Source organism: Dreissena polymorpha, chromosome 7 (assembly GCF_020536995.1).
Source record: "Dreissena polymorpha isolate Duluth1 chromosome 7, UMN_Dpol_1.0, whole genome shotgun sequence".
NCBI classification, from domain to species: domain Eukaryota; kingdom Metazoa; phylum Mollusca; class Bivalvia; order Myida; family Dreissenidae; genus Dreissena; species Dreissena polymorpha.
Genome location: NC_068361.1, coordinates 65059333 through 65086728, shown reverse-complemented (window position 1 = coordinate 65086728; position 27396 = coordinate 65059333). Strand labels below are relative to the sequence as shown.

Genomic DNA, 27396 nt, shown 5'->3' with positions numbered 1-27396 from the left:
CTTGTACGGTCTCTCGCCTGTATGTATCATCATGTGTGTCTTCAATGACCTACTTTGTTGACACGCAAAATTACACACCCCACACTTGTACGGTCTCTCGCCTGTATGTATCATCATGTGTGTCTTCAATGACCTACTTTGTTGACACGCAAAATCACACACCCCACACTTGTATGGTCTCTCTAATGTATGTATCCTCATCATGTGTATCTTCAAATAACCACTTTCTTTACAAGCATAATCACATTCCTCACACTTGTACGGTCTTTCTCCTGTATGTATCATCATGTGTCTCTTCAAATCACCACTTTGTTTACACGCAAAATCACACACCTCACACTTGTACGGTCTTTCTCCTGTATGTATCCTCATGTGTTTCTTCAAGTTACCACTATTGTTACATGCATAATCACACTCCTCACACTTGTACGGTCTTTCTTCTGTATGTATCCTCATGTGTCTCTTCAAATCACCACTTTGTTTACACGCAAAATCACACACCTCACACTTGTACGGTTTTTCTCCTGTATGTACCTTCATGTGTGTCTTCAAGGTACCATTCTGGTGACAAGCATAATCACACTCCTCACACTTGAATGGTCTCTCTCCTGTATGTATCATCATGTGTGTTTTCAATGAAATACTCTCTTTACAAGCATAATCACACTCCTCACACTTGTACGGTCTTTCTCCTGTATGAATCCTCATGTGTATCTTCAAATGACCACTTTGTTTACACGCAAAATCACACACCCCACACTTGTACGGTCTCTCTAATGTATGTATCCTCATGTGTCTCTTCAAATGACCACTTTGTTTACACGCAAAATCACACACCTCACACTTGTACGGTCTTTCTCCTGTATGTATCATCATGTGTGTCTTCAAGTTACCACTATCGTTACACGCAAAATCACACTCCTCACACTTGTACGGTCTTACTCCTGTATGTATCCTCATGTGTTTCTTCAAGTAACCACTATCGTTACATGCATAATCACACTCCTCACACTTGTATGGTCTTTCTTCTGTATGTATCCTCATGTGTCTCTTCAAATCACCACTTTGTTTACACGCAAAATCACACACCTCACACTTGTACGGTCTCTCTAATGTATGTATCCTCATGTGTATCTTCAAATGACCACTTTGTTTACACGCAAAATCACACACCTCACACTTGTACGGTTTTTCTCCTGTATGTATCCTCATGTGTGTCTTCAAGTTACCACTATCGTTACACGCAAAATCACACTCCTCACACTTGTACGGTCTTACTCCTGTATGTATCCTCATGTGTCTCTTCAAGTTACCACTATCGTTACATGCATAATCACACTCCTCACACTTGTACGGTCTTTCTTCTGTATGTATCCTCATGTGTCTCTTCAAATCACCACTTTGTTTACACGCAAAATCACACTCCTCACACTTGTACGGTTTTTCTCCTGTATGTATCATCATGTGTGTCTTCAAGGTATCACTCTGGTGACAAGCATAATCACACACCTCACACTTGAACGGTCTCTCTCCTGTATGTATCATCATGTGTGTCTTCAATGAAATACTATCTTTACATGCATAATCACACATCTTACACGTGTAGGGTCTTTCTCCTGTATGTATCCTCATGTGTATCTTCAAATGACCACTTTGTTTACACGCAAAATCACACTCCTCACACTTGTACGGTCTTTCTCCTGTATGTATCCTCATGTGTCTCTTCAAATGACCACTTTGTTTACACGCAAAATCACACTCCTCACAATAATAACTGCATATGTTTCTGTCTCTGATGAGGCCAAGTTTTCTGGCGAATTCATCTCCGTACCAGACCAATAGTTCCTCTCCTGTAGCAACAGAAATATGAACAAGTTTTTTTTTTAATGTCATAGAAACAATCAATACCTTAACTAGACATTGTCACAAATGTGAATTATACCACACATTTCTTTCTGGAAACGAACATGTGCTTTAATTTTATTACATTAAATTATTAGTAATTGAAGAACAGGTTTTAAGTCAAGCATTTTTTTATAGTTATTTATGTTTTATTGCTATTTGTAATTTTTTTATGTTTAAAATGGAATGGTAGCCTAGAAAGGCAAGGTGTAAAAAACAAACAATTGAGCCTCAATCTGTAAAAAGGTGTAATGCATGTGCGTAAAGTGATGTACCAGATTAGCCTGTGCAGTTTGCACAGGCTTATCAGGGACGACACTTTCCGCCTAAACTGGATATTTGCTAACAGCATACTTCTTTTAAATGAAAAATATCTTAAAGCGGAAAATGTCGTCTGGGACGACACTTTACACACATGCATTAAACCCCGTTTTCACAGAGCACAGCCCAATTATTTGTTTATTTGTTCACAAATTAAATAGCCTCATATCCAACAAGACATAGTCAAAAGCATTGTTGTGTATGTGAGCACGTTTTTTTTCTGGCCAGACATTTTTTGTTACATCTCTTTGTTTCCAACTTTTGTTGAAAAATAAACATGCATTGATTTGATAAATTTCTACAGCAATTCAAAGCTCACATCAATTACTTACAGTTTTAGAAAGAGGAAGAAAACATTTGAAGAAGTTTTGAAAAAATATGTGATTTTATATCCACATAAACTAGCGATGTAACACTGGAAGGCACACTGAAAACAGGGATGTTTTCAAAAGAATTTACATTTTCTACTTTCAATACTTTTTTTGATGCAAACCTTCTTTTGTTGTCATAAAAACCTAGACAACAAATATTTATTATCTTACAAATTAGGGCATGTAATATTCTTTGTTAGCCAAACACATTTTGTTAAACATAGCTCATAATAGGAAATATATTTTAACATTCAAAAACTTATTGGCGATGGAACCAAAAGTGTGAAGGACAGAAAAAAACGTGCTCATATCTTGACGTTTAAAAGGTCTTAGGCTGCTGTATGCAAGGTCCTGGAGTGAATCTCAGACAAATTTCAGACTTGAGAAGTTTGAATTACAGCTACAATGTCCAACTATTTATCTAATACCCAAAGTATTTAATATTGGTGATGCCTTGAGCTGTGGGGAAACTCAAGAGAATCCGGAGAAAACCACACCTTTCCTGTATGGGAACATGCAAGCAAACTCATATTCGCTGGTTCAGGGAATTGAACCCGTATTGCCAAGGTGAGACTGCTCTAATCAGACAAAACTTCATTGAATATCACATATCTTTAGTCATACTTCATGCCTGTATACCTGGTGAAAATGGCTTCAATGTGCAGTAATAGATGCCTCCTTTGTACTGAAACGCCACAAGGTTCTGATCTGCCTCTGTCATTGCACAGTTCACGTATCTCATCCAGTTAGAGGTGGCCTTGTTCTGGGCATCCACAAAATGGCTTGGTTTGCCTTCCTTTAAGGTCTGAATTGCATAGAATCTTACCATCAAAAACAACAACTAAACAAGATGGATACACAAGAAAACATGATACCTTATACACCTAGTTTTAAGAGCAAATTCAATTTTTAGACTAGAATGCCAAACAATGCAATTCTAAACTTAATAGTGGCAGTTATCATACACTATTTTCATCAGCACAAACAGACTTAGTAATTTGTTCTTCATTTTTAAGTTTCATTCATGTAAAATAGTATAGTAATTCACATCCTTGAATTGCACACTAATTTTAAACAAGCAAATTCGTTGAATTGATATCCCCCGCCAATATGCTTCTGGATACAAAAGTGTTATATTTGACACTGCTAAAAAAGCATTTTTTTAAGATACAAAGGGCCATAACTCTGTTATTAAAAAATGGTGTACAATGCCATTTGGCATGCATCATCCTCTTATCCATATATATACTCATACCAAGTTTCAATGAAATCCGCCAAAGCACTTCCAAGATATGGCTCTGGACACAAAAGTGCCGGACGGACGGAGGGAAAGTCGGACAGACAGACGGACGGACAACGCCAAAACAATATCCTTAAGCCTATGGGGGGGGATAATAATGAATGAATCAATTTCACAAGATGAGTAAAATCTATTCATGCCAGCATGATTATATAGAACACAAAATAGTTAAATCAACTTGAAATGCGTCACAGATATTAATGGCAAAACAACATGTTTGGACACGGACAAATCAATATTATTTCTACAACAGACAAATAGAAAATATGCCATAATTGAGCCAAAACTGTTGCAGTTGAAATTACTCTCTTAACAATAATCTACACACTAAGGACAATCAGCTCTCAAAGTCTGAGCAAAATCTGCCAAGCACTACGAGGCATTGAAGACTTAAGTTTGGAACTATATATTCTACAGTGGAAAACCAGACAAAGGGCCCTAACTCTGCCAAAACATTGTCACAGAAAAAGTACGTCTCATGACAATTATCTCCAGAAAATAAAGATACCTCAACTGTGAAAACTTGAACTAGATCAACCCAGCAATTAAAGATGTGTAAAACAGACAAATGCCATAATTCTGCCAAAACTCGCTGCAGCCAAAGTTCATTTCGTTGCAATCATCTATGCATTTAGGTCATTCATCTTTGAAAGTTTGAGGAAGATTCACCAAATAGTTACAGAGAACAGGCCCGTACCCAGGCACTGGGCCCAGGGGCCCGGGCCCCCCCCCCCAGCTGGCTGTCAAGTTATGATATTTTAATAATGGGCCTACTGCAAATTTTCTCACATGAAAGGGCCCACAGTACACGTCCCTGCAAAACAAATCTGCATATGTGTTTTATTGCCCCTGATACACAACGGGAATAGGGCTAATTTACTCGCCAGTGGAGATAAGCCCATAGGCATTGTTTTCTTATCACCTTGTACACACATCCCCGATCTGTCAATTACCCATTGTGCTCAATGCTTCATCTTTTGATGGTGGGTGTAACACGTCTTTTGATTGGACAAGGAAAGAGAAACAGCGAATGGATGGAACTGATACAGAAGGTCGTAGGTCTGAACGATAATAGTGTTTTCTCTTTTGAATTCAAACCTCTTCTAGAGTCATAGCTTATTAAACATTTCTGTGAAAACTATCTTGTAGATGATAAACATTTTATTATGAATTTAATTTGAAAATTTATATAGAGGAGGTTTGATTTCAAAGCGAAAATACTAGTAGGTTATATGTCATTTACTGACATATAACCATAGCAGTATTTTCTCTTTGAAATCAAACCTCTTCTACAGTCATACTTTATGTTACATTTCATAATAAAGGTTTTTTAGTTTCAAGGGTTGCTTTTACTTCTTTATAAAGTGTAATACATTTCTGAAATTTAAACATGTGTGTGAATTTCACACCAAGGGGTCGTTGATAAAGCATGTCACGCTTTTTTACCATTTTACCCCGGCATGTCACAAACTGTTACAAAATCTTGGACCCCCTTCCCTAAAGTACGGCACAAACTCACACTTTCAAACATTTTTTTAAAATTAATATTTAATTTAAATTTAATCTAAAACTTAATTCACTATTAAACCGTATTAAAATTTCACTTACCGGTAAAAGAACTTTCACATTACAGGCTTTTATAACTGTAGGGTTGTTACGATGAGCAGTATGAATATGTATCCACGTGTTAACCTCTAATAAAAACGAAATTATAATTTAGATTTTCTTTCAACCCTTTACTAACTAAAAATGGAACAGTCCAATTATTTCGTCATTGAAATCTGTGTGGAGGTTGTGCCTATCGAATAAGCCGGCCCAGCCAAGTTGCCTATTGCACATTCGAACAACAGAATCAGGAGATACGCAATTCGTCTTATTTTGACATAAAACTAATTCAAATGTTTCACAAATTTTTGAAAATTATTTTTAAATTCTACTATAGAAATAATAAATAATACATTTTTTTAAATAAATGTGTGACATCACACATGGCCTGACTCCCCTCCCCCATGTCACAAACTGTAACTTTCTTACTCACCCTCCCCCACCTGGAGCGTGACATACTTTATGGTCGGCCCGTAATGGTTAAAGCTTTAGGCTTCAGAAAGGTGCTGATTTACTTGTTATATATCCATACATTTATAACGCAATATATGTTTCTATATGCATTAAAATTCACCCTGAACAGTGCCTAATAAAAAAAAATCTATTCCGGAGGGGCAACCCCTCCCGCACCCTCCCCGTTTGGGCCCCCCCAGTCAACATTTCCTGGGTACGGCCCTGGAGAAGACACATGTGTCAGGACTTATAAAACAGACAAAGGGCCTTAATCCTGTCCATACTCCTGTTAGTCCCAATAACTTTTTTCAGTATCATCTACAAGTTAGTCATTAAACAATTTGCACGAGATCCGCCCAGTAGTTAAAAGTTGAAATTACAAGCTTCCTGGTGAACAGACATGCTGAGGGACAGACTGACAAGTACCATGTTAAATGCCTCCCACAATGTGGTGGCATAATACACAAAAAATCCCCTTTATAGACTGCTAGATAGCTAATGAATTTGTTGAAAATGCAGCTCTTTATTGTCAAGACTTTTAGACTTAATGCAGTCTGCAAAATTAACCCATCGCCTGATCGCCAATGCGATGAAATCTCAGCTCTGGCGATGTAAAAAATGAATATAGATCGCCTGAATTGCGATGAAAAAAAATCAGAGAAAATAAACCAATAAATAATCAATTTACGCATTTCAGGTGTAAATTCTTACAGTGACACCGCTTTGGTTACTTCCCTTAGTTTTCTATCGTTAGTGATCTCCCTTAGATGTTATAGAGAGTGTAAAGTCCGGCTCGCATATTTAAAATGTCGTAATACTTTTGGTAAACTGAAATTCCATTCTACGCCGATAAATGAAATAATAGTGCGTTTTTTTTTTATAAATTAAGTAAAACGGTTGAATGTATGTTATTAATAGCCTTGAAATTACGAAATAACCGTAACAGTGTTTATTATTCATATGATTAAGATCGATACCCGTGAGCACCGGCTTTGAATTTGTACTGGTAAATACTTGCTGCCGAGAATTACACTTTTTTCGTCTGCTAAGGTCAAAAATGTTTAAGCTTAAAGCGCCGACATCTAGTTCTGTCCCTGGAAAAAAGAAGTTGCCACCACCAACGGATGAGACTGTAGCGAAACGCAGGAAATATGAGCAGCAAGTATGTTGCACTTTTAGTCCTATTCGTAGGCGGCTAAGGATAAAGACGCGCTTGTACTTTTTTCATTTTCTCGAATATGCCATGTGGGCGGGGTAGTTTAAAATGAAGGACTGATCATTCATATCACAATACAAGTTGACTACGAGATCAGGGTTTTAATTAATAGTTATTGCAAAGCCATTAGAGTGTAAAAACAGTTTACTATACTATTATTTATTTAATTATTGTCTGTTTCGCGTGATCTACTGCCGGAGATTAACTAGTTTATTCGGTCACTGCTTTATATAATAAGCCTTTAATCTTAACCCCCCAATTGCAATCTATATGGAACTTTAAATAACGACTGTTGTTGAATCGTCCTTGCATGATAATGTCACTGTAATGAATTCATTTTTGTCTGGCTATGAAAAATTCCCTCTGGCTATGACATTTTCAAAGTTTCATAGCCACATTGGCTATGAAGACAAAAAAGTTAGTTTTGCAGACTGACTTAATGAAATAACCCCTGCATTTCAAGCTAAAAAAGGTATCTATGCATCAAGCTAAGCATAACCTCACCTTTACCTGCCAGGAATATCCTGACTTCTGGTTGTCAGCAACGATATCGCCCCCATACGGTCCAAACATGACCCTGGATTCCAGTCCCTCCTTGGAAAATACTCCAAGACCAGCTCCAGCTATTTTGGACGTTTTGATTTCAAGGCAATCTGGCACCGTATGGTCAGCTTTAAGTGGGTCACCTTCTGGCACCTGCAGTCAATATTAAGGTATATGAGAATGTACTGGAAAAACATTTTTGTATTAGAATATTAAAGGGACAGTCAACCATGAATGACGAAAAAAAAAAAGTTCTAAAATACCATATTTTTTTTTACAATTATTAGTTTATATTGATTAAAATATCATGACTGGTATATTACATAACTTGAAAAAAGTTCATATTTTCAGTTCATTTGGTAATAAAATTTCGTGATGTGAAATAGAAAGTACCTCGAGAAAATAGGTGACATAGCGATATACACACGATAAATAACACAAGTAGATTGATATTTTTATTTATAAAATATAAACAAATCACTTTGCATGCACGACTTGCATTCCTGGGTTTACCACCTGACGATGATGATTAATCTACTGGCATTACTTATAGTATAAATGTAGTTACCTCGTACCTGTACCCAGTAAAATTTATTGCCGAATATACTGTAATATGAAAACTAAACAACTTTTTTCAAGTAATGTATTATACCAGATATGATATTTTAAGCCCTTTAAGGGCATATTTAAGGCATATCTTAAATATATTGACATACATTAAAACAATGAAAAGTTCTTACAATCATAACCAGCAATACAAATCTCAAATAACAGTCTCATAAGCCTAAACTAATAAGTTTGTTTTTCCCTTATTTTCTCTACCACATGTAGTTTATGCTTTTAAAATGAACACAGCTTCACCTCTTTGTCCTGTATATAGTCATAGGGTCCATGGATAGGGCAGTCCCCTTCAAACTCCGTGTTGCATTCTCCACAGTCTAAGAGAGCAAAATGAACACAAGGCAATTACCAAACAAAGTAAAAGACTAATGTCAGGCACTTGAACATTGGATTAAAAGAAACCACTAATATGTATTATGCATTATGAATATTATCAAACTGCTAAGTAAGAAACATATCTGAAAGACAGCCTTTGTGTCATAACACCATATATTATTATTATTCCCAGATTCCTCAGTTCACATAATACGACTCATATGGTTTCATCAACGGTTCTTTTTTCTTTCTAAGTTATATGTAACACATAATCTGACAGAAATGTAAATATAACCTCATCTGAACCCAGAAGCATAACGAGGGAGCCATGAATACTATAAAGTACTCACCTGAGATCAAGGTACATTTGTTAAAATAGGTCAATCATTTGACCTTCCGGTAGTTACTTAGTTTGTTTCTTCCTGTGACATAGTTTTACTTTAGGCCTAGATATGGTCAAGAAAAACATTTACAAGTTTAATCCAAAAAAGCCACAAATGAGGCATTTGAAGTGTTATTTCTATTTTTCTCAGATTTGACCTGGGGACATAATTTTTGACTTTATCTGACTGCAATTCTAACTAGCTACTGTCAAGATGAGCATTCTGACCATGGTTCTTCAAGATTGACTATTAAAGCGGCTTCTCATATGAGTCATGTTCTGACAAAACTGGGCTTAATCCATGTGCATAAAGTGTCGTCCCAGATTAGCCTGTGCAGTCCGCACAGGCTAATCAGGGACGACACTTTCCGCTTTTATTGTATTTTTAGTTTCAAGAAAGTCCCTCCTTACCGAAATCAAGTTTAGGCGGAAAGTGTCATCCCTGATTAGCCTGTGTGGATTGCACAGGCTAATCTGGGACGACACTTTACGCACATGCATTATGACCAGCTTTCACAGAACAAGACACATATGGTTACAAGGTTTTTCCTGAAATTGACCCAGTGACCTAGTTCTAAATCTACTTCATCCTTAGTTCCACTTGGCTTAGATATTGTTATATATAAACAATCTGACCAAGTTTAATCAGGATTGAATCTTAAACAAGGCTTTAAATGTTAGAAGATTTTCAAAATTTGACCTGGTGACCTAGTTTTCACTCAGCTTAACCCATTTTGACTTCAAATATTGCAAAGTTTAGCATTTTCACCAAGCTTCATCAAGATTGATTCATACATGTGCCTTCTAGAGTAGAAAGACATATTTTCTAGGATTCAACCAATAAGCCTAGTTTTTAACCTGCTTGACCAAGGTTCTACCATGGTTTCAATATAAATATACTGACAAAGTTTTATCAATATTGATTTAACTTTTTCCTGTAGAGTGGTAACAAGCCAAATGTTGACAATGAACAACACATGACACCTGATTTAAGACTAACCACAATAGCTCAACTTGTAAAGGTCGCCATGGCGTAGTGGACATAGTGTCCGCCTAGCGAACGGGAGTTCATGGGTTTGATCTCCAACGTGGGAGAGTTCTTTAGATCTCTCTCAAAGACACAAGGTACTAGTCTCAGGAAACAGACTCGACAGCGTTTCAAATAAGCCTTAGGCTTTTGATGCAAAAGAGCTAAAATAAATAGGTTTAAACTAACTAAAAGTTCTCAGGAAGCGAAACATGATTAAAATTGATTATTATGTTTGTTGGTCTTTAGTAAGACTTTCTAGTGCATGTTAATGGATATTTAGTTCTAGAGCTTACAGAGAAACTGGTCATTATCTGGAGGTGCAAGGTTCATACAGCTAGCCAGGTTCCTCTCTTGAAGACTGTACTCAGTCTTGTCTTTTTCTGGGATCTTGGCTTTCTTCATTCTCTGCAATAGGTAATATGTAAATATGTATGTTCAGTATCAGCTCTCTATCAGCAATAATTGTTTAGTAATGGGGGAAAAAAGGAGTAGTAACTCAATGTTCTGTCAAAAATATCCAAACCAAAATATGGATTTGCACAAGTTCATATGCTAGGGACGTCCTTGAGGAATCTATATGGCTCCCCCTCCCTTCAATATTCCCCTCATAAAGTGTGAGCATAAAAAATAACAGACACAGGGCATTTATTCCGCAAATACTGGTCACCACAATTTTTTATTCTTTACCATCAGCGAACCTATGTGCCACCATCACTCCCAAGCATATAAAACAGACATCAGACATTTATTCCGCAAATACTGATCAACGCGTTTTTTGCATTTTAAAAAAATTCTTTACCATCGTCTACACATTAAGGTTAATCCAGTAGTGAAAGTTTGAGCAAATTCTGCCAAACAGCCATAATGCGGGGAAAACTGGTTGCAGCAAATCTTTCTTACCTTATGATCATCACACATGAATGTCCTTCAACTGTGAACAATTGAGCAAGATCCAACCAGTAGTAAAAGATAGACTGGAAACACAAGCTTCATGAATGACGGACACACATACGTATGGAACAACGCAATGCTTCATACCTTCCTTTCTGTGGTTGCGATAAAGAAGGAAAAAAATACCGCTAACTTATATGTACCTTAACTTTCTTCACTCTGTCACCCTTTTCGTTAAATTTCATCTTAACTGGTTTCAGAGAAAGGGGGGCAGTCCTTGACGAAGCATTCTCTTCACTATCTGCAAACATATCATTAAAATTAAACTACAGTAAATACTACATTAGTTTTTCGACACCCTTGTTTTAGCCAAAACAATATTTTTTGTGACTTTTTATATTCATTATTCATGAGTTTGAGTTACACGTACCCCCCCCCCAGAAATATTGAATCTAAAAACAAGATAAATCAATCTACACTACCTCTTGCTGAAAGACTCATTGGCTGGACCACGTCACTGGATGAATCTTCACATAAAAATCTCTTTGGTTCCACAAGAGTTGAATGACAGCTCTCACTTTTCCTTTTGTCTCTTTCCAAGAATATCTCTACAAAGTCATCATCTGAAGATTCAAAATTTAAATAATAATAAACTACTGGTGAGTCCTCCCTGCCAAATGCATCATAACAGAAAGAGATAAGAAATGAAGAAACGATGCATGTGTGTGAACTGTCATCTTGGATAAGATTGTCCAGTCTTCACAAAAAGGTTTAATTGTGAAACAACTGTATCTAATATAAAAATGTTCAACAGGTACAACAGTTTCACACTCAACCACAGGGCTTTTTTCCAATCTTTTAACCCTTTCTCTCTCAGAAGCAAAGGGAAAATGGCTATTTGCAAACAGCATATCATTGGAACAAATGTTCTGACCAAGTTTCATGAATGTTGGACAATTAATGTGACTTCTAGAGTGTTTACAGGGCTTTATTATAGCCATAAAAGGAAAAATGCCCCGACCCCTGGTGGCCATGTATTTCAACATACCAGAACCATTTTCAAACTCATCCAAGATATCATAAAAACAAATATTATGACCAAGTTTCGTGAAGGTTGGACAATACATGTGACTTCTAGTGTTTACAATTAAGGTTTCACTATAGCCAAATAACTTAGGAAAAAAGTTGCGCCCCCTGGTGGCCATGTTTTTCAACCAACCGGAGCCATTTTTTACTTGTCCAAAATATCATTGGGAAAAATCTCCTGACCATGTTTCATGAAGATTGCAGAATAAATGTGACCTCTAATGTGTACCAAAGGCAATGTTCAACATTCTCATTACTTTTGCAAATGGCTCACATGGCGAATGTCAGTGCTAGCCCTGTGAGCCAACAGTCGAGGACGCACGACAGACAAAAGGCGATCACAAAAGCTTACTATGAGCACATTGTGCTCAGGTGAGCTAAAAATAAAAATACCTGAGTCATCTTTTTCGAAGTTTGAATGTCTATGAACATCAAGGTTTGAGTAAAGGTCCTTTTGAATTGTCTCTCCACCCACAGTTGATCTAGCACAATATTGGTCAACATTTGAAAACTCAATCTCTTCCCTTGTCAGAAATACAGAATTAAGGTAGGCCACTTGAGCTTGATCCTCGATTGCGTTTGAATAATCACATAAAGCATTGGGATCATTTTCTGTTCTATTTCCATTGTCCATATCTGTATTTACATACTGCTTAGTTGTACCACATACATAATTGAGGTCATTCGTTGTTATATAACTCTGGTCTGTATTTGGATTTAAAAACTGTTTTGTTGGCCCACATACAAAATGGAGCTCATCTTGTGCTGTATATGCATTTAAATTGGCAATCGTGTTTCTGTTCACACATACAGAATTGTCGACATCTTGTTGCATAATTTCATATTCTGTCTGTTCTGATTTAACACATTCAGAGGTGAAGTCATCTTGTTTGGTGTAATCTTGATCAATCTGAAAGCATCCTGTTTGTTCATGTACTACATTGAAGCCATCTTGTTTGTTGCAATCTGATTGTCTCTCTTCCCATAGAACCTGTTCTGATTGGGCACATTCATCAGTCTCAATTTTGACGCAAACACAATTAAAGTCACCTAGTTTTCGGTCTAAATTTAAGGTCACCACACTTACCCTAGCAGACATAGTGTTTACGCTAGTTTGGGTTGAGGAATCGAATTCCTTTATAATCGCACTCTCGCTTTCCATGTCACTTTCCATGGTATTGCTTTCTGTCTTTTGTTTTCTTATTGTGAACTCTTTGGAGGCTGCCAGAAGAGCACTTCTCTATGTACGCGTCATTCTAAAAATAATACAGAATAGGCAGTACATGTATATCTTTAATACCTTAAAATTACAGGCATAACCAGAGATGAATATTTCACGGCTATACAGAATAGAGCAGACATCCGTTTTACATGTGTGCAGTGTAAGAGAAGAAATCCCAACGATGACTATGGCACAACGTTCGTCGTACAGACGGCTCTGTAATCCAATAACACCACTAGTGATGCTACTGAGATGGACCCTGTCTCAACTAACAACCATGCTACAGAGTTGGATTCTGAATTAACTAACAACTACACGAACGATCACACTGAGATGTACTCTGACTCAACTAATGACACAAATGAAGACACTGAGATGGACGACACTGAATGCAACTGAGATTGACCCACTGGTAGTCCCTTTCAACGTTGATGGCACTATAAATGAAGAACTAGAAACAGAAGAAGACAACATCCAGCCGGAACCATTGTTGACTACTGTGTTAGAAGAGACAGAGGTTGTGTTTAAAGTATGCGAAGAAGGGACAAAGAAAGGAAAACCCTTGTTAGTGGGAAGTGATGGGTTTAGATACTTCCAGAAAAAGACACAAAAGAAATCAGTGTTTTGGTCATGTTCGGTGACAAGTGCCAAGTGTAGGTGTTATGCGTCAGTTATTCAAAAAGGAAATGTGTTTGCTAGTGGTCCCCAGCAACATTCCCATCAACCAGAAACAGCATTGCTAAATAAAGTGAGGATCAGTGTTCAGGTTAAGCCCGTGATCAACCCTACAATAGTCTGACTATTATAGGAGTTGAGAAGCGGTGTAATGACTCGAACCAACTGTTCGTTCCAGTTGGGAACAGTTTGGCCAGGCAGGCAAATCGCGCCTGTGAGAGAATTCGAGCCAAACCTCCAAGTGACTCGAACTTTGAGATTGACATGGACTTTCTAAAGTGCATTGAGTTTCTTGTGGCAGATGTCTACTGTGATACCGTTCGCCACATGGTGTTCGCCACACACAAACAACTAGAGCTCCTGTCATCATGTAAGAGGTGGTTGCTGGATGAGACGTTCAGTGTTCTGGGGGATCCATTCGCGTCTGGCCAGTTGGAGTCCTTTCATGGGTTTGTTTGTAACGACAGTGTGGAGAAGCAACTGCCAATGGTGTTCATCCTAATGTCCAGAAGGCGCACCGAGGACTACATGAAGGTTTTCACCTCAGTTAGAGATGCCCTCGTATCTGTCAATGTCGAGAACTTCATTATGGAGCAAGGTAATAACTTAAAGCGAGATTATACGATTTTTTTATATGTTTTAAATTGTAATATATTGATAAAATATGTTACAATAACACAAAATAGGCCAGAAAAATTATACATTAAAGACGAATTTCATAAAATGCAGCAAAGACAAATTAGTGTTTGTGTGTCGTATGAATATATATCTTTGCAGGAATTTAAAATGAACAGTTAAACTAAGTTTAGATTCACATCACACATGTATGATATACATGCTGGTAAAATTCGACTGTACAGCTGTTTTCGATTTCAGAATCAAATTTCTGGCTTATTTCGCATTTTTCGACGCATGTTCTTCTGAACTTTTATTTTATTTTATATTGAAATATATATATAATATGTTATTTACACATTTTATATAAATTCATTAATATTTGACAAAATCGTATAATCTCGCTTTAATCATAGCTTAATTGTTTACATATCATGGTCTTCACTGCTTTCTGCCATCAAAATGCATTGACTATAAAAAGGTATTATCTAAACAATAAGATAAATACATTATGGATAAAAATATTCTGCTTGAAATAAAAGAATTTCAAATTGGCAGTCCGAATACAAAAGGTAAATCCCAGTAAAACAACTTATGCTTCCATTTATCAAATTTTCAATGTGAGTATCATTTTATAATCAATAATAGATACTGAAATTTATAAAATTTCTTTAATATTAATTTAAATGATACTTATGATTTATATTTTAGCTACGTGGTTAGCCGAACGATGAGTGTTTCCCGGAACTACCATCAAGGGGTGCTGGTTCCACTTCCGGCAGGCGGTTTGGAAGAAGATAAGAGATCTCGGCCTAAGGACCACATACATGAAGCGGGCTACAATATACCACTACCTCCGACAGATCATGATGCTGCCCTACCTTCCAGCCAACCATATTGAGCAGGCGTTTGAGGAACTATCTCAAAGAGCAAACACAGATCAACTTTGCAGTCTGGTCAGTTACATGGAGAGACAGTGGATGAACCATCCGATCTTTGATATCCTCTCCTGGTCCATGTTTGGTATCACCATCAGAACAACAACGATGTTGAAGGTAAGAAACCAAAAAAGACACGACTGCTTCTGTCAAATACATTATGTCTGTTACAAAATTTCACCAGTCACTATAAATATAATCGTCAGAAGAATAAGTTTGGTCAGTGGTCATGAACATAATGTAGCAGCACTCAAACTTTGTATATATTACTCCGTTTGTCAATAGCAATGCATCACTAACGTTTACTGTTTTGTGTTAACTGACTTAAAATAAAATTGTATTCTTTATTCTGGCAATACAGAGTTTTGCTATTACGAATCAAGCTATTTACCTGTAATTTAACTGGACTCTAAGTAATTATAATGTTTCTAATTCAGCATTAAAATATAATTTATTAAACAAAATATTTTTTTTTTAGGTTGGCACCACCGCCTCAACAACATGACAGGACATCATAGTCTCACCTTCTACCGGCTAGTACCAGTCCTCAGAAGGGATGCCAAAGACGTGCACTGTACGTTACGCCATCTGAGAGAGGGGAAATCCACACAAAGAGTTAGACCATCTGTCCTGAAACGGGATGCAAGACTACATGAGTTGTGGCAGCAGTACCGAGACAAGGAAATCGAGACTGGAGCCGTGTTGGCTGAGTGTGCCAAGTTCTTTGGCCCTGTGATTGACACTGTTGCTCCACCTCAGCCAGCAGTTCAGGTCACACGGTTGAAGAGAATTGTCGAGATCCTTGTGATGAACTGTGTATGACTGTGATTGTGATCAGTGACCATAAATATTAAATTAATGGTGTATATAGTGTAAATAATGTATGTCTTTGTAAATATTTTTAACATGCATGTTGAACAACTGTGGGTTTTTTATTTCTTTTCTGATATAATTCGGAGAATCACTTTTTTAGTACATGTATAAACAAGAGCTGTCTCCATAGGATGACATATGCCCCCGAAAAAACGCTTTGATAGAAGTAATGATAATTTTTCTAAACCTTAAACGCAGATTTCGAAAGCTAAACGCAGACTCTAACTTCAAGATCAAAGGGGTCAACATTTTTGTGTGTATGGAAAGGCCTTGTCTATATACACATGCATACCAAATATGAAGGTTACATGTGAAGCTACATAGAAGTTATGAGCATTTTTCGAAACCTAAAGGCAAAGTGTGACGGGAAGACAGACGGACAGTTCAAAGTCAAGGTCAAAGGGTCAAAATGTGTGTGCGTATGGATAGGCCTTTTCCATATACACATGCATACCAAATATGAAGGTTACATCTTAACGCTTAGTTCAAGGTCAAGGTCAAAGGGGTCAAAATTTGTGTGCGTATGGAAAGGCCTTGTACATATACACATGCATACCAAATATGAAGGTTACATGTGAAGCGACATAGAAGTTATGAGCATTTTTCGAAACCTAAAGGCAAAGTGTGACGGGAAGACAGATGGACAGTTCAAAGTCAAGGTCAAAGGGTCAAAATGTGTGTGCGTATGGAAAGGCCTTTTCCATATACACATGCATACCAAATATGAAGGTTACATCTTAACGCTTTGATAGAAGTTATGAGCATTTTTCGAAACCTAAACGCAGATTTTAAAACCTAAACGCGGGCCCTTAGTCTAAGGTCAAGGTCAAAGGGGTCAAAATTTGTGTGCGTATGGCAAGGCCTTGTCTATATGCACATGCATACCAAATAAAGAGGTAACATCTGAAGCGACATAGAAGTTATCAGCATTTTTCGAAACCTAAAAGCAGATTTCGAAACCTAAACGCGGACCCTACCTTCAAAGTCAAGGTCAAAATGTGTGTGCGTATGGAAAGGCCTTGTCCATTATACACATGCATACCAAATATGAAGGTTACATCTTAACGCTTTGATAGAAGTTATGAGCATTTTTCGAAACCTAAACGCAGATTTTGAAATCTAAACGCGGACCCTTAGTCCAAGGTCAAGGTTAAAGGGTCAAAATCTGTGTGCGTATGGAAAGGCCTTGTACATATACACATGCATACCAAATATGAAGGTTACATGTGAAGCGACATAGAAGTTATGAGCATTTTTCGAAACCTAAAGGCAAAGTGTGACGGAAAGACAGACGGACAGTCCGATCACTATATGCCTTCCTTTGGGGGCATAAAAATGTGCATAATTAAATTTCCTCAGGTTTAGAGTTTCTATAAATTTTTATAATTAGATGCAATAATTTTTACATCTAAATATTATTTTCTTTAGCAAATAATTAATTTTCTTCTAGTACCATAATTTGGCACATATATTCACATTCATTTTGTCAGTAAACTTGTTAGATCTTTCTAGTATACAGATATTCATGAAAAAAAGATCAAATTTAACCAAAACAAGAGCTGTGTTTGTGAAACACAATGTCTCCTACTGCGCTTTGAAGCTGCACGGCAGCTCTTTTAGAAACAAGATTATATTTTTAATGTAAAGGTTACAGTGACCTTGACCTCTACCCTAGTGACCTCAAACCATATTTGATTGTACATCTCAATAAGATGCATGCACATGTTAAGTTTTAAGAATATAGACCCAAGAGTTTTCATTTTATGAGCAAGGTTAAAGTTTTGGACAGACACACACATACATGTACAATGACAGACACTAACAGGCCAAAAACAATATACCCCCTGATCATTTGATCTGGGGACATAAAAATACCTAATTATCTTTACTTCATCCAATATCAATTTGGGGTGGAAAAGTCCACATGTATATTATTTTGGGAAGGAAACGTCTTAGGAGGAAACGGTTTGGGATGGAAACATCCACAGTGAGGAAATGGTTTGGGGTGGAAACGTCTCGTAACCTTTAAACTGTACAATACGTGATATATTATGACTCGCACAAAGTTTGAAGTCATATTGGACAAGTGGTTAGACTTCAAACTGTGTGCTTGTCCAAATATATCTCTGTATCGTACAGTGAAGCGTCTTATAATCTTTAAGTATTTGACTATATTTTTTTTAAATTAAAATTGGTAGCCTGCATAGTTTTTGTGCAATGTATGTGTCTCTGAGTCTGATATTCAAACTGACTATTAAACAAGAGGGCCAAGATGGCCCTAGTTCGCTCACCTGAGAGGAGTCGATTCATTCAATCTTTACCTCATGTCAAACTTGACCTAGATATTGACCAGACAAACATCCTGGTCAAGTTTCATCATTATTGAACCAAAACTCTGTCGTATGGAGTGTTTTTGTTTTTGTAAGATTTGACCTGGTGACCTATATTTTGAGTTGACCCCCCTTATCAAACATCAAACTTTGCTTACAAAAATAAATATTATGACCAAGTTTCATAAAATCTGAAACAAAATTGTGACCTCTAGAGTGTTTACAAGGATTTTGTATACACTTCAACACCGTTATTTCGAAGTCGTCGGGACTGTAAAAAAACTTCGGATTAACGATTATTCGAAATAAACATTTGACAGAAGACTTCTTTGACTCTGTACAAATAAAACGTTGTGGAATTCGCATGGTTCGATTACACGCTTATATTAATAATGGTTTTACTTAGAAACGTAAACTAGTCAGATAGCAATAGATTTCTATTTGTAACAAACAGAGTAATAAAACGATTTTTTTTCTTCTTCTTTTTATTTTTCTCTTATTACAGAACATATAAAATACCATGAACAGCACACATTATAATACATGTAAATACATATGAGTACATTTTCGAAAATTAATTAACTTTTTTTTAATAAGACGCGATGTCTCTCTGAACATCGGCGTTAGCAGCGCTAAACTGGACGCATGTAACATATTTCTCCAATTTGTCAAGGACATTCAACAATTCACTTCCGCCCGTGTTTTGCTCGCAGAACTGCCTTACGTCGTTGATGCGGTCACACATTGATTGCATATCATGTTCATTCTTGTGTTGTCGGCCTCGTCGTCGTCGCTGGATTCATCTTTAAAGTACTGCGTCCGCTGATCGCTGGCCGATTAAGTCGCAGACGACAAAGGTGTAATTATCGGTTTTTGACGTGCAAAGCGCAGACAACAAAGGTGTGAAATTACGCTCACTGTTTTGCAGTTTTTACTTCGGATTAAAGATTGATAATTAGGTGCGAATTATAGTGTTAGGACCGACAGAATCACTTCGAATTAACGATTTCTTCGGTTTAACGAAGTTCGGATTAACAATGAAATTTTACATAAAACAAAGAAGAACCAAAATCGGGACCCGGAAAATACTTCGAAATAACGGTGACTTCGGATTATCGGTGTTCGAAATAACGGTGTTGAAGTGTAATATAATGAAAATTTTGACAATTTAAGGACAATAAGTATGGCATTAATTATGTGATATATATAAAACCAATCTTTTCACCAAGTTTCATGATGATTGGGCAAAAATGTGACTTCTAGAGTGTTCACAAGCTTTTTTTACTATATAAATATGAGAAAACTGCCCCCACGGCAGCCATGTTATTCAACTGACCGGAACCATTTTTGAACTCAACTCTCATATCAAGGAAACAAATGTTCTGACCAAATTTCATGAAAATTGGGCCAAAAATGTGACTTCTAGAGTGTTCACATGTTTTCACTATATACATATACAGAAAAATGCTCCGCCCACTAGCAGCCATGTTTTTTCACCGATCTGGACCATTTTTGAACTCGTCTGAGATATCAATAAAACCAATGTTTTGACCAACTTTCATGATGATTGGGCAAAAATTGTGACTTCTAGAGTGTTTACAAGGTTTCTCTAAAGCCAAATAAAGAAAACTGCCCCCCCCACCCCCCCAGCAGCCATGTTATTCAACTGACCGGAACCATTTTCGCACTCAACTCTCATATCAAGGAAAAAAATGTTCTGACCAAATTTCATGAAAATTGGGCCAAAAATGTGACTTCTAGAGTGTTCACATGTTTTCACTATATACATATAGAGAAAAATGCCCCGCCCACTGGCAGCCATGTTTTTCACCGATCTAGACCATTTTCGAACTCGTCCGAGATATCAATAAAACCAATGTTTTGACCAACTTTCATGATGATTGGGCAAAAATTGTGACTTCTAGAGTGTTTACAAGGTTTCTCTATAGCCAAATAAGGAAAACTGCGCCTCCCCCCGGCAGCCATGTTATTCAACTGACCGGGACCATTTTTGAACTCAACTCTCATATCAAGGAAACAAATGTTCTGACCAAATTTCATGAAAATTGGGCCAAAAATGTGACTTCTAGAGTGTTCACATGTTTTCACTATATACATATAGAGAAAAATGCCCCGCCCACTAGCAGCCATGTTTTTTCATCGATCTGGACCATTTTTGAACTCGTCTGAGATATCAATAAAACCAATGTTTTGACCAACTTTCATGATGATTGGGCAAAAATTGTGACTTCTAGAGTGTTTACAAGGTTTCTCTAAAGCCAAATAAAGAAAACTGCCCCCCCACCCCCCCAGCAGCCATGTTATTCAACTGACCGGAACCATTTTTGCACTCAACTCTCATATCAAGGGAAAAAAATGTTCTGACCAAATTTCATGAAAATTGGGCCAAAAATGTGACTTCTAGAGTGTTCACATGTTTTCACTATATACATATAGAGAAAAATGACCCGCCCACTGGCAGCCATGTTTTTTCACCGATCTAGACCATTCTCGAACTCGTCCGAGATATCAATAAAACCAATGTTTTGACCAACTTTCATGATGATTGGGCAAAAATTGTGACTTCTAGAGTGTTTACAAGGTTTCTCTATAGCCAAATAAGGAAAACTGCGCCTCCCCCCGGCAGCCATGTTATTCAACTGACCGGAACCATTTTTGAACTCAACTCTCATATCAAGGAAACAAATGTTCTGACCAAATTTCATGAAAATTGGGCCAAAAATGTGACTTCTAGAGTGTTCACATGTTTTCACTATATACATATAGAAAAAAATGCCCTGCCCACTGGCGGTCATGTTTTTTCACCGATCTGGACCATTTTCGCACTCGTTCGAGATATCAATAAAACCAATGTTTTTACCAACTTTCATGATGATTGGGCAAAAATTGTGACTTCTAGAGTGTTTACAAGGTTTCTCTATAGCCAAATTAGGAAAACTGCCCCCCCCCCCCACGGCAGCCATGTCATTCAACTGACCGGAACCATTTTCGAACTCAACTCTCATATCAAGGAAAAAAATGTTCTGACCAAATTTCATGAAAATTGGGCCAAAAATGTGACTTCTAGAGTGTTCACATGTTTTCACTATATACATATAGAGAAAAATGCCCCGCCCACTGGCAGCCATGTTTTTTCACCGATCTAGACCATTTTCGAACTCGTCCGAGATATCAATAAAACCAATGTTTTGACCAACTTTCATGATGATTGGGCAAAAATTGTGACTTCTAGAGTGTTTACAAGGTTTCTCTATAGCCAAATAAGGAAAACTGCACCTCCCCCCGGCAGCCATGTTATTCAACTGACCGGAACCATTTTTGAACTCAACTCTCATATCAAGGAAACAAATGTTCTGACCAAATTTCATGAAAATTGGGCCAAAAATGTGACTTCTAGAGTGTTCACATGTTTTCACTATATACATATAGAGAAAAATGCCCCGCCCACTGGCGGCCATGTTTTTTCACCGATCTGGACCATTTTCGCACTCGTTCGAGATATCAATAAAAACAATGTTTTGACCAACTTTCATGATGATTGGGCAAAAATTGTGACTTCTAGAGTGTTTACAAGGTTTCTCTATAGCCAAATAAGGAAAACTGCCCCGCCCACTGGCAGCCATGTTTTTCAACGACCGGAACCACTTTTGAACTCAACCAACATATCATTAAGACAAACATTTTGACAAAGTTACATGAAGATTGGGCATGAAATGTGACTTCTACAGTGTTTACAAGTTTTTTCCTTTTTTTTGACCCAGTGACCTAGTTTTTAACCCGGCACAACCCAGTTTCAAACTCGACCGAGATTTCATTGGGACAAAGCTTCTAACCAAGTTTTATGAAGATCGGACAATAAATGTGGCCTCTAGAGTGTTTACGAACAAATGTGGACGGACGGACGGACGACGGACAAAGACCGGTCACGAAAGCTCACCTGAGCAATCAGGTGAGCTAAAAAATTCATAACGTTTGAACCCAATATTTTTTAGCATATTTTAGAAGTCCGCTGAAATATTCATGACTGAGTCATGGGAAAAGAAACAGACAGATAGTGTACTTCGATCTTTCCCATTTTACACAATTTGCAATTTGTAAACAGTTTAACAATAATACATGTAGCGTATACATTCATTTTTAACATCAGTGCAAGTGTATGAAGGCATTGATTAATTCAGAATTGAAAATAATACAATGTCAACATAATCAATGTTTAATGATTATGAGCCTTTAATAAATACATTTTTTATTTATTTCAATAATCACATTTCTAAAAATATATCACACAACCAACTGCCATGGTTTCAATCGTATTTCCTTTTGAAGTGTAACATATCTTTCCTTCAATTGCCCAATGCTTCTTTCAACCATAGCCCTTTTTATGCCCCCGGATCTAATGATCGGGTATATATTGTTTTTGGCCTGTCTGTCTGTCTGTCAATTTCTGTCTGTCTGTCATTCTGTCCCAAAACTTTAACCTTGATTAAAGTCAAGGTTAAAGTTTTGCAATAACTTTTGCAATATTGAAGATAGCAACTTGATATTTGGCATGCATGTGCAGCGTTTTTCCTCACCACTTTGGGACTGGTGCCGGTACCGGTCAAATTGGGAAAATTAGCATTGTTTTCATCAAAATTGGGAAACTTATTAATTATGATCAAATCTTTATAAAGCATATACTATAAAACTTTAAAAAAATGTGTGATTTCTGGTGTATTTTCATACATGCCATACGTCCCAGATGGTCCGCGATTGTCCCGGAAATGAAGAACGTGTCCAATCTGTGTCCCCACTAATCTGCAGCTTCTCCATGGCAATACCTACCCATATAGGTGACTACGCTACGTATCAAAATCGATCAATTAACAGGAGTCCTCTTATCATATTGATTGTTTCACGTTAGCATCAAACTGAAAAGGCGGCATTGTTATAATGTGGTTGTTAAAGGGGCCGTCCAACAGATAAAGCGTCGTATCAAAGTGATTTGCTATTTTGGGAAACTACAAGGATTGCTTATAAAGCTAAACAATACATCCGCTTTGAATGTGAGCGTGGATGGTCGAGTGGTCTAGGCGGGAGGCTTTTTACTTCTGGACTCCAGGGGTCAGTGGTTCGAACCCTGTTGAGGGTTACTTTTTTTCCTTTTTTTTAAATTTTATTCTTGTTTTTTTTACTGGAGATTTATAGTTCAAATGTTTAAATTTATCAATATAAAGCATTTAAAGCATTTATTAACAAGCTTCAATACATGCCAAAATCTGTTGGACGGCCCCTTTAATTGGCTTGAATACATGTATACTGATTTTATGGTAGTTTGTTGGAGCACGCTTTGAATGAGAGACTACACTCGTAAGCAGTACCTGCAGTAAGATCATGCAGATGACGAGTGACGTAATTTTCATACTTTTGTGATTTGGCAGTTTGTTGAATTAATTACGCACAACTGTAAATGTTTCGTTCGATTCTCAAATGAGCATTATTCAATTTGTAATCTGAAACAAGCTTCCAAATTGTAATGCTTACGCGACATTAACAAATACTAGCGTCAAATAAATAAATGTTTTGATATAATTGAAAAATGCATGAAATGCACAATTTCCACGAGGACACCATCAATGTTTTCATCAAAAGTCTCCGAAGTAACTGTCCACGATTTTATCAAGAAGGAGTACAAAATACGGACCGATTAGTTTGCTTGGTATAACAAAGCCACTGAAACTATAGATTGATATTGACACCGGGTTATTCACGCATGACTGATTCACAACCGCACGAATCTTCAGATGTGTGAACAACTCCTTTGCCTTTACGCAGAGGGAAATTATAACGTAGTATATAAAAGCCAATTAACAACCACATTAAACAATGCCGCCTTTTCGGTTTGACTGCGAACGTATGACAATCGATATGATAATAGGACCCCTGTTAATTGATCGATTTTGACATGTAGCGTAGTCACCTATTCGGGTAGGCATTGCCATGGAGACGCTGTGGATTAGTGGGAACACAGATTAGAGGTGCAGTCAAGCCTAAGAAAAGGTACAGGTATATATGGATTTTGTAAATTTCAGGACATTTGACAGATTACTGGGACTGCGGGACACGTTCTTCATTTCCGGGACTATCCCGGGCAATCCAGGATGTATGGCATGTATGTCATTTAATAATAATATATGGACGGAATTAAAAACTTGCATTTCCCACCCAGTCAAAAATGACATTCCTGTATTTGAATTGATACTTAGAATTTAGAAATCAAAAGTAAATGCTGCTATGAAGCAATGATTAACACCTTTAATATCAGAAATGTATCTAATATCATGTTTAATAGACATCAGTGGTTTAACAAATAAATTTGTTTTCATTTGTTATTCTGTCTTCTTTATATAAACACATGCAATATTGGGCATGTTCAACGTTTATTCAAGTACTGCAATTTTGTTTTTCAGTTACAGTTACACTCTGAGATAAGAACTGTACAGTCGAAAACTTATAGCAGATATTTTTGACCAAAACAAACACTGGTTAGTCACACAAGTTACAGCATAATTTTTATCTGCTTTCTGTTTTTGAAAGCATCACACAGCTCCTCCAATGTTTTGTCATTCAGGTGCAGGTAAGCATCAGATGAGTAAGTTTGCTTTGTGTGAGTGTGAATGTGCTGCGTAATGGGGAGCACAGCAGGTTCATGGTGCTGAATCCTTGCTCAACCACAGCAGTGCTTTTTGATATGATACACATCAGCAGGACGAGTTGGAACATTAATAATCTAATAATCATAAGTCAAAAGACACTTCTTTCTAAAAAAAAAAAAAAAAAAAAAATTTTTTTTTTTTTTAATTGGGATTTTTTTTTTTAATTTCGGTTTGGGATCGGGTCTGTTTGCTTTGGGAACGCCTCCGTTTTCCGGAGGCGCAGACAGTGCTGAAAAACCCGATTGAATAATCAAGACATGTTATAACTGCACGATTATTCATCCAAAGGATGTCTGCAACAAATAAAATTAAAATCACATTTTAAATTTCAACTATCTACCAAACTATGCTAGATCTTGATTTGGAACAACAGCTATTCCACTTCACATACATGTGTCTTGTAATAGTTTAGTAGCACAGACCTTACAAAAGGAATTACCAGATTTGAGAATAATTCATCTTTCAAATGCAGAGAACACAGAAATTCTCTTGTTCAAACATGGTCTGCTTGCTCAAGTTATCAGAAAGTAAATTCTTTGAAATATCGCAATCTACAACTTGATTAAAACATAAGTTTTCTTTCTGCATAACTGTTGCAACCAGGGCTTGACACTAACCGTGGTCCCTTGACCCGGGGTCAGTAAAAAATAGAGAGGACCAGTGAAACTAGAAATTTGGTTGATCTGTCAGACCAGTTAAAGGGGCCTTTTCACAGATTTTGGCATTGTTTAACTTATTCATTAAATGCTTTATATCGATAAATGTAAACATTGGATCGTAAAAGCTCCAGTAAAAAATCAAGAATAAAATTTAAAAAAGGAAAAGAACATAGCCCGGACCAGGTTTCGAACCAGTGACCCCTGGAGTCCTGCCAGAGTCCTGAAGTAAAAACGCTTTAGCCTACTGAGCAATTCCGCCGAGTACACATAGCTGACGTATTTTATACATTATATAAGCAATCTTGGTAGTTTCACAAAATTTAACGACAAAAACAGAACTCTCCAAATTATTCAATTGTTTCGCGTTGCAACGCTTTATAATTTTTAGGTTTTAAAATCGTCAAAAGATGCATATAATGGCTATATTAGACCATGGTAAATGTTCAGTATTACTGTTTCCTCACAAATATCATAACTAAAACGAAAATTTGCGAATCTGAAACAACTTTTTTCAATTTTGTAAATTTACCAAAGCGTGAAAAGATCCCTTTAAAAATGGCCAGCTTATTGCGAAATACTTTTGGAAAGCCATTTTCATCAATAAAACAACTTTGTATGATCATTGTAACCGATGATTTCATCATTATTGTATGGGCCGACTCGAGACCTGGATAAAAATAGCAGCATATTGGAAATTTTAATTTTTCTAGATGCCCGGATGACAAAAACCTTTTGTCGGATCAAAAAATCGCTTTGCGTTCCGCAAATGTCTCCGGACTTCGCCGTGATCGATACACAAATAAACATAAAATTAAAAGCGTTCGGATCGAGAAATGAACAAAATGGTATTGATTATTTTGAAAAAGCAGCAATAATCAGCATTTTATGGATCTTAGTACCATCAGAATATACTTTGTTTACCGTGCGAATTTACACTGGAGGGTGCCAAATAATGTTTTGATATTGCCGGAGATGAACGTGCATATTTTCAAGATAACAAGTTTTCGCGATGTGGAATTTCATTCCGGAGATGGTTGAACCTCCGCCTAAAAAACCTGAAAATAATGAAGAGAAGCTTGAAGTACAGTGACAGTGATTTTTTTTTTTTTTGTTACAGCCTGTGGCATTTGGATTGGGAAAATTCGCGCGATAAACCATGAAATTGGGAAAAATAGCGCGATAAACCATGAAATTGGGAAACATTATAGATATGATTATTAGAACAGATTAAAAGTTGCTAAGTTCATGTTTGTCAGCATTTTTATATTATAAAGTGTTGCTTTCATGTCTTCTTACAACGTTTAGTTAATATCCTTCCACATGCATATTAAA

The 27396-nt window shown here is 36.9% G+C and overlaps 1 protein-coding gene across 12 annotated transcripts in view; it reads right to left on the bottom strand.

Moving 5' to 3' along the window:
* Positions 1–27396, bottom strand: part of LOC127837992 (zinc finger protein 729-like) — a 462677-nt gene that overhangs the window by 360049 nt on the left and 75232 nt on the right. For 8 of the 12 annotated variants that reach the window (XM_052365459.1, XM_052365456.1, XM_052365467.1 and 5 more), the window contains exon 11: positions 334–1425. In XM_052365459.1, the coding sequence (XP_052221419.1) occupies positions 334–1425 (1092 nt within the window). Of the gene's footprint in view, positions 1–333; positions 1851–3233; positions 3400–7672; positions 7865–8572; positions 8650–10352; positions 10465–11153; positions 11252–11432; positions 11574–12429; positions 13293–16010; positions 16117–18650; positions 18922–27396 lie in introns of those variants that run through there. The other 4 variants (XM_052365463.1, XM_052365464.1, XM_052365465.1 and 1 more) reach the window with 4 other exon arrangements.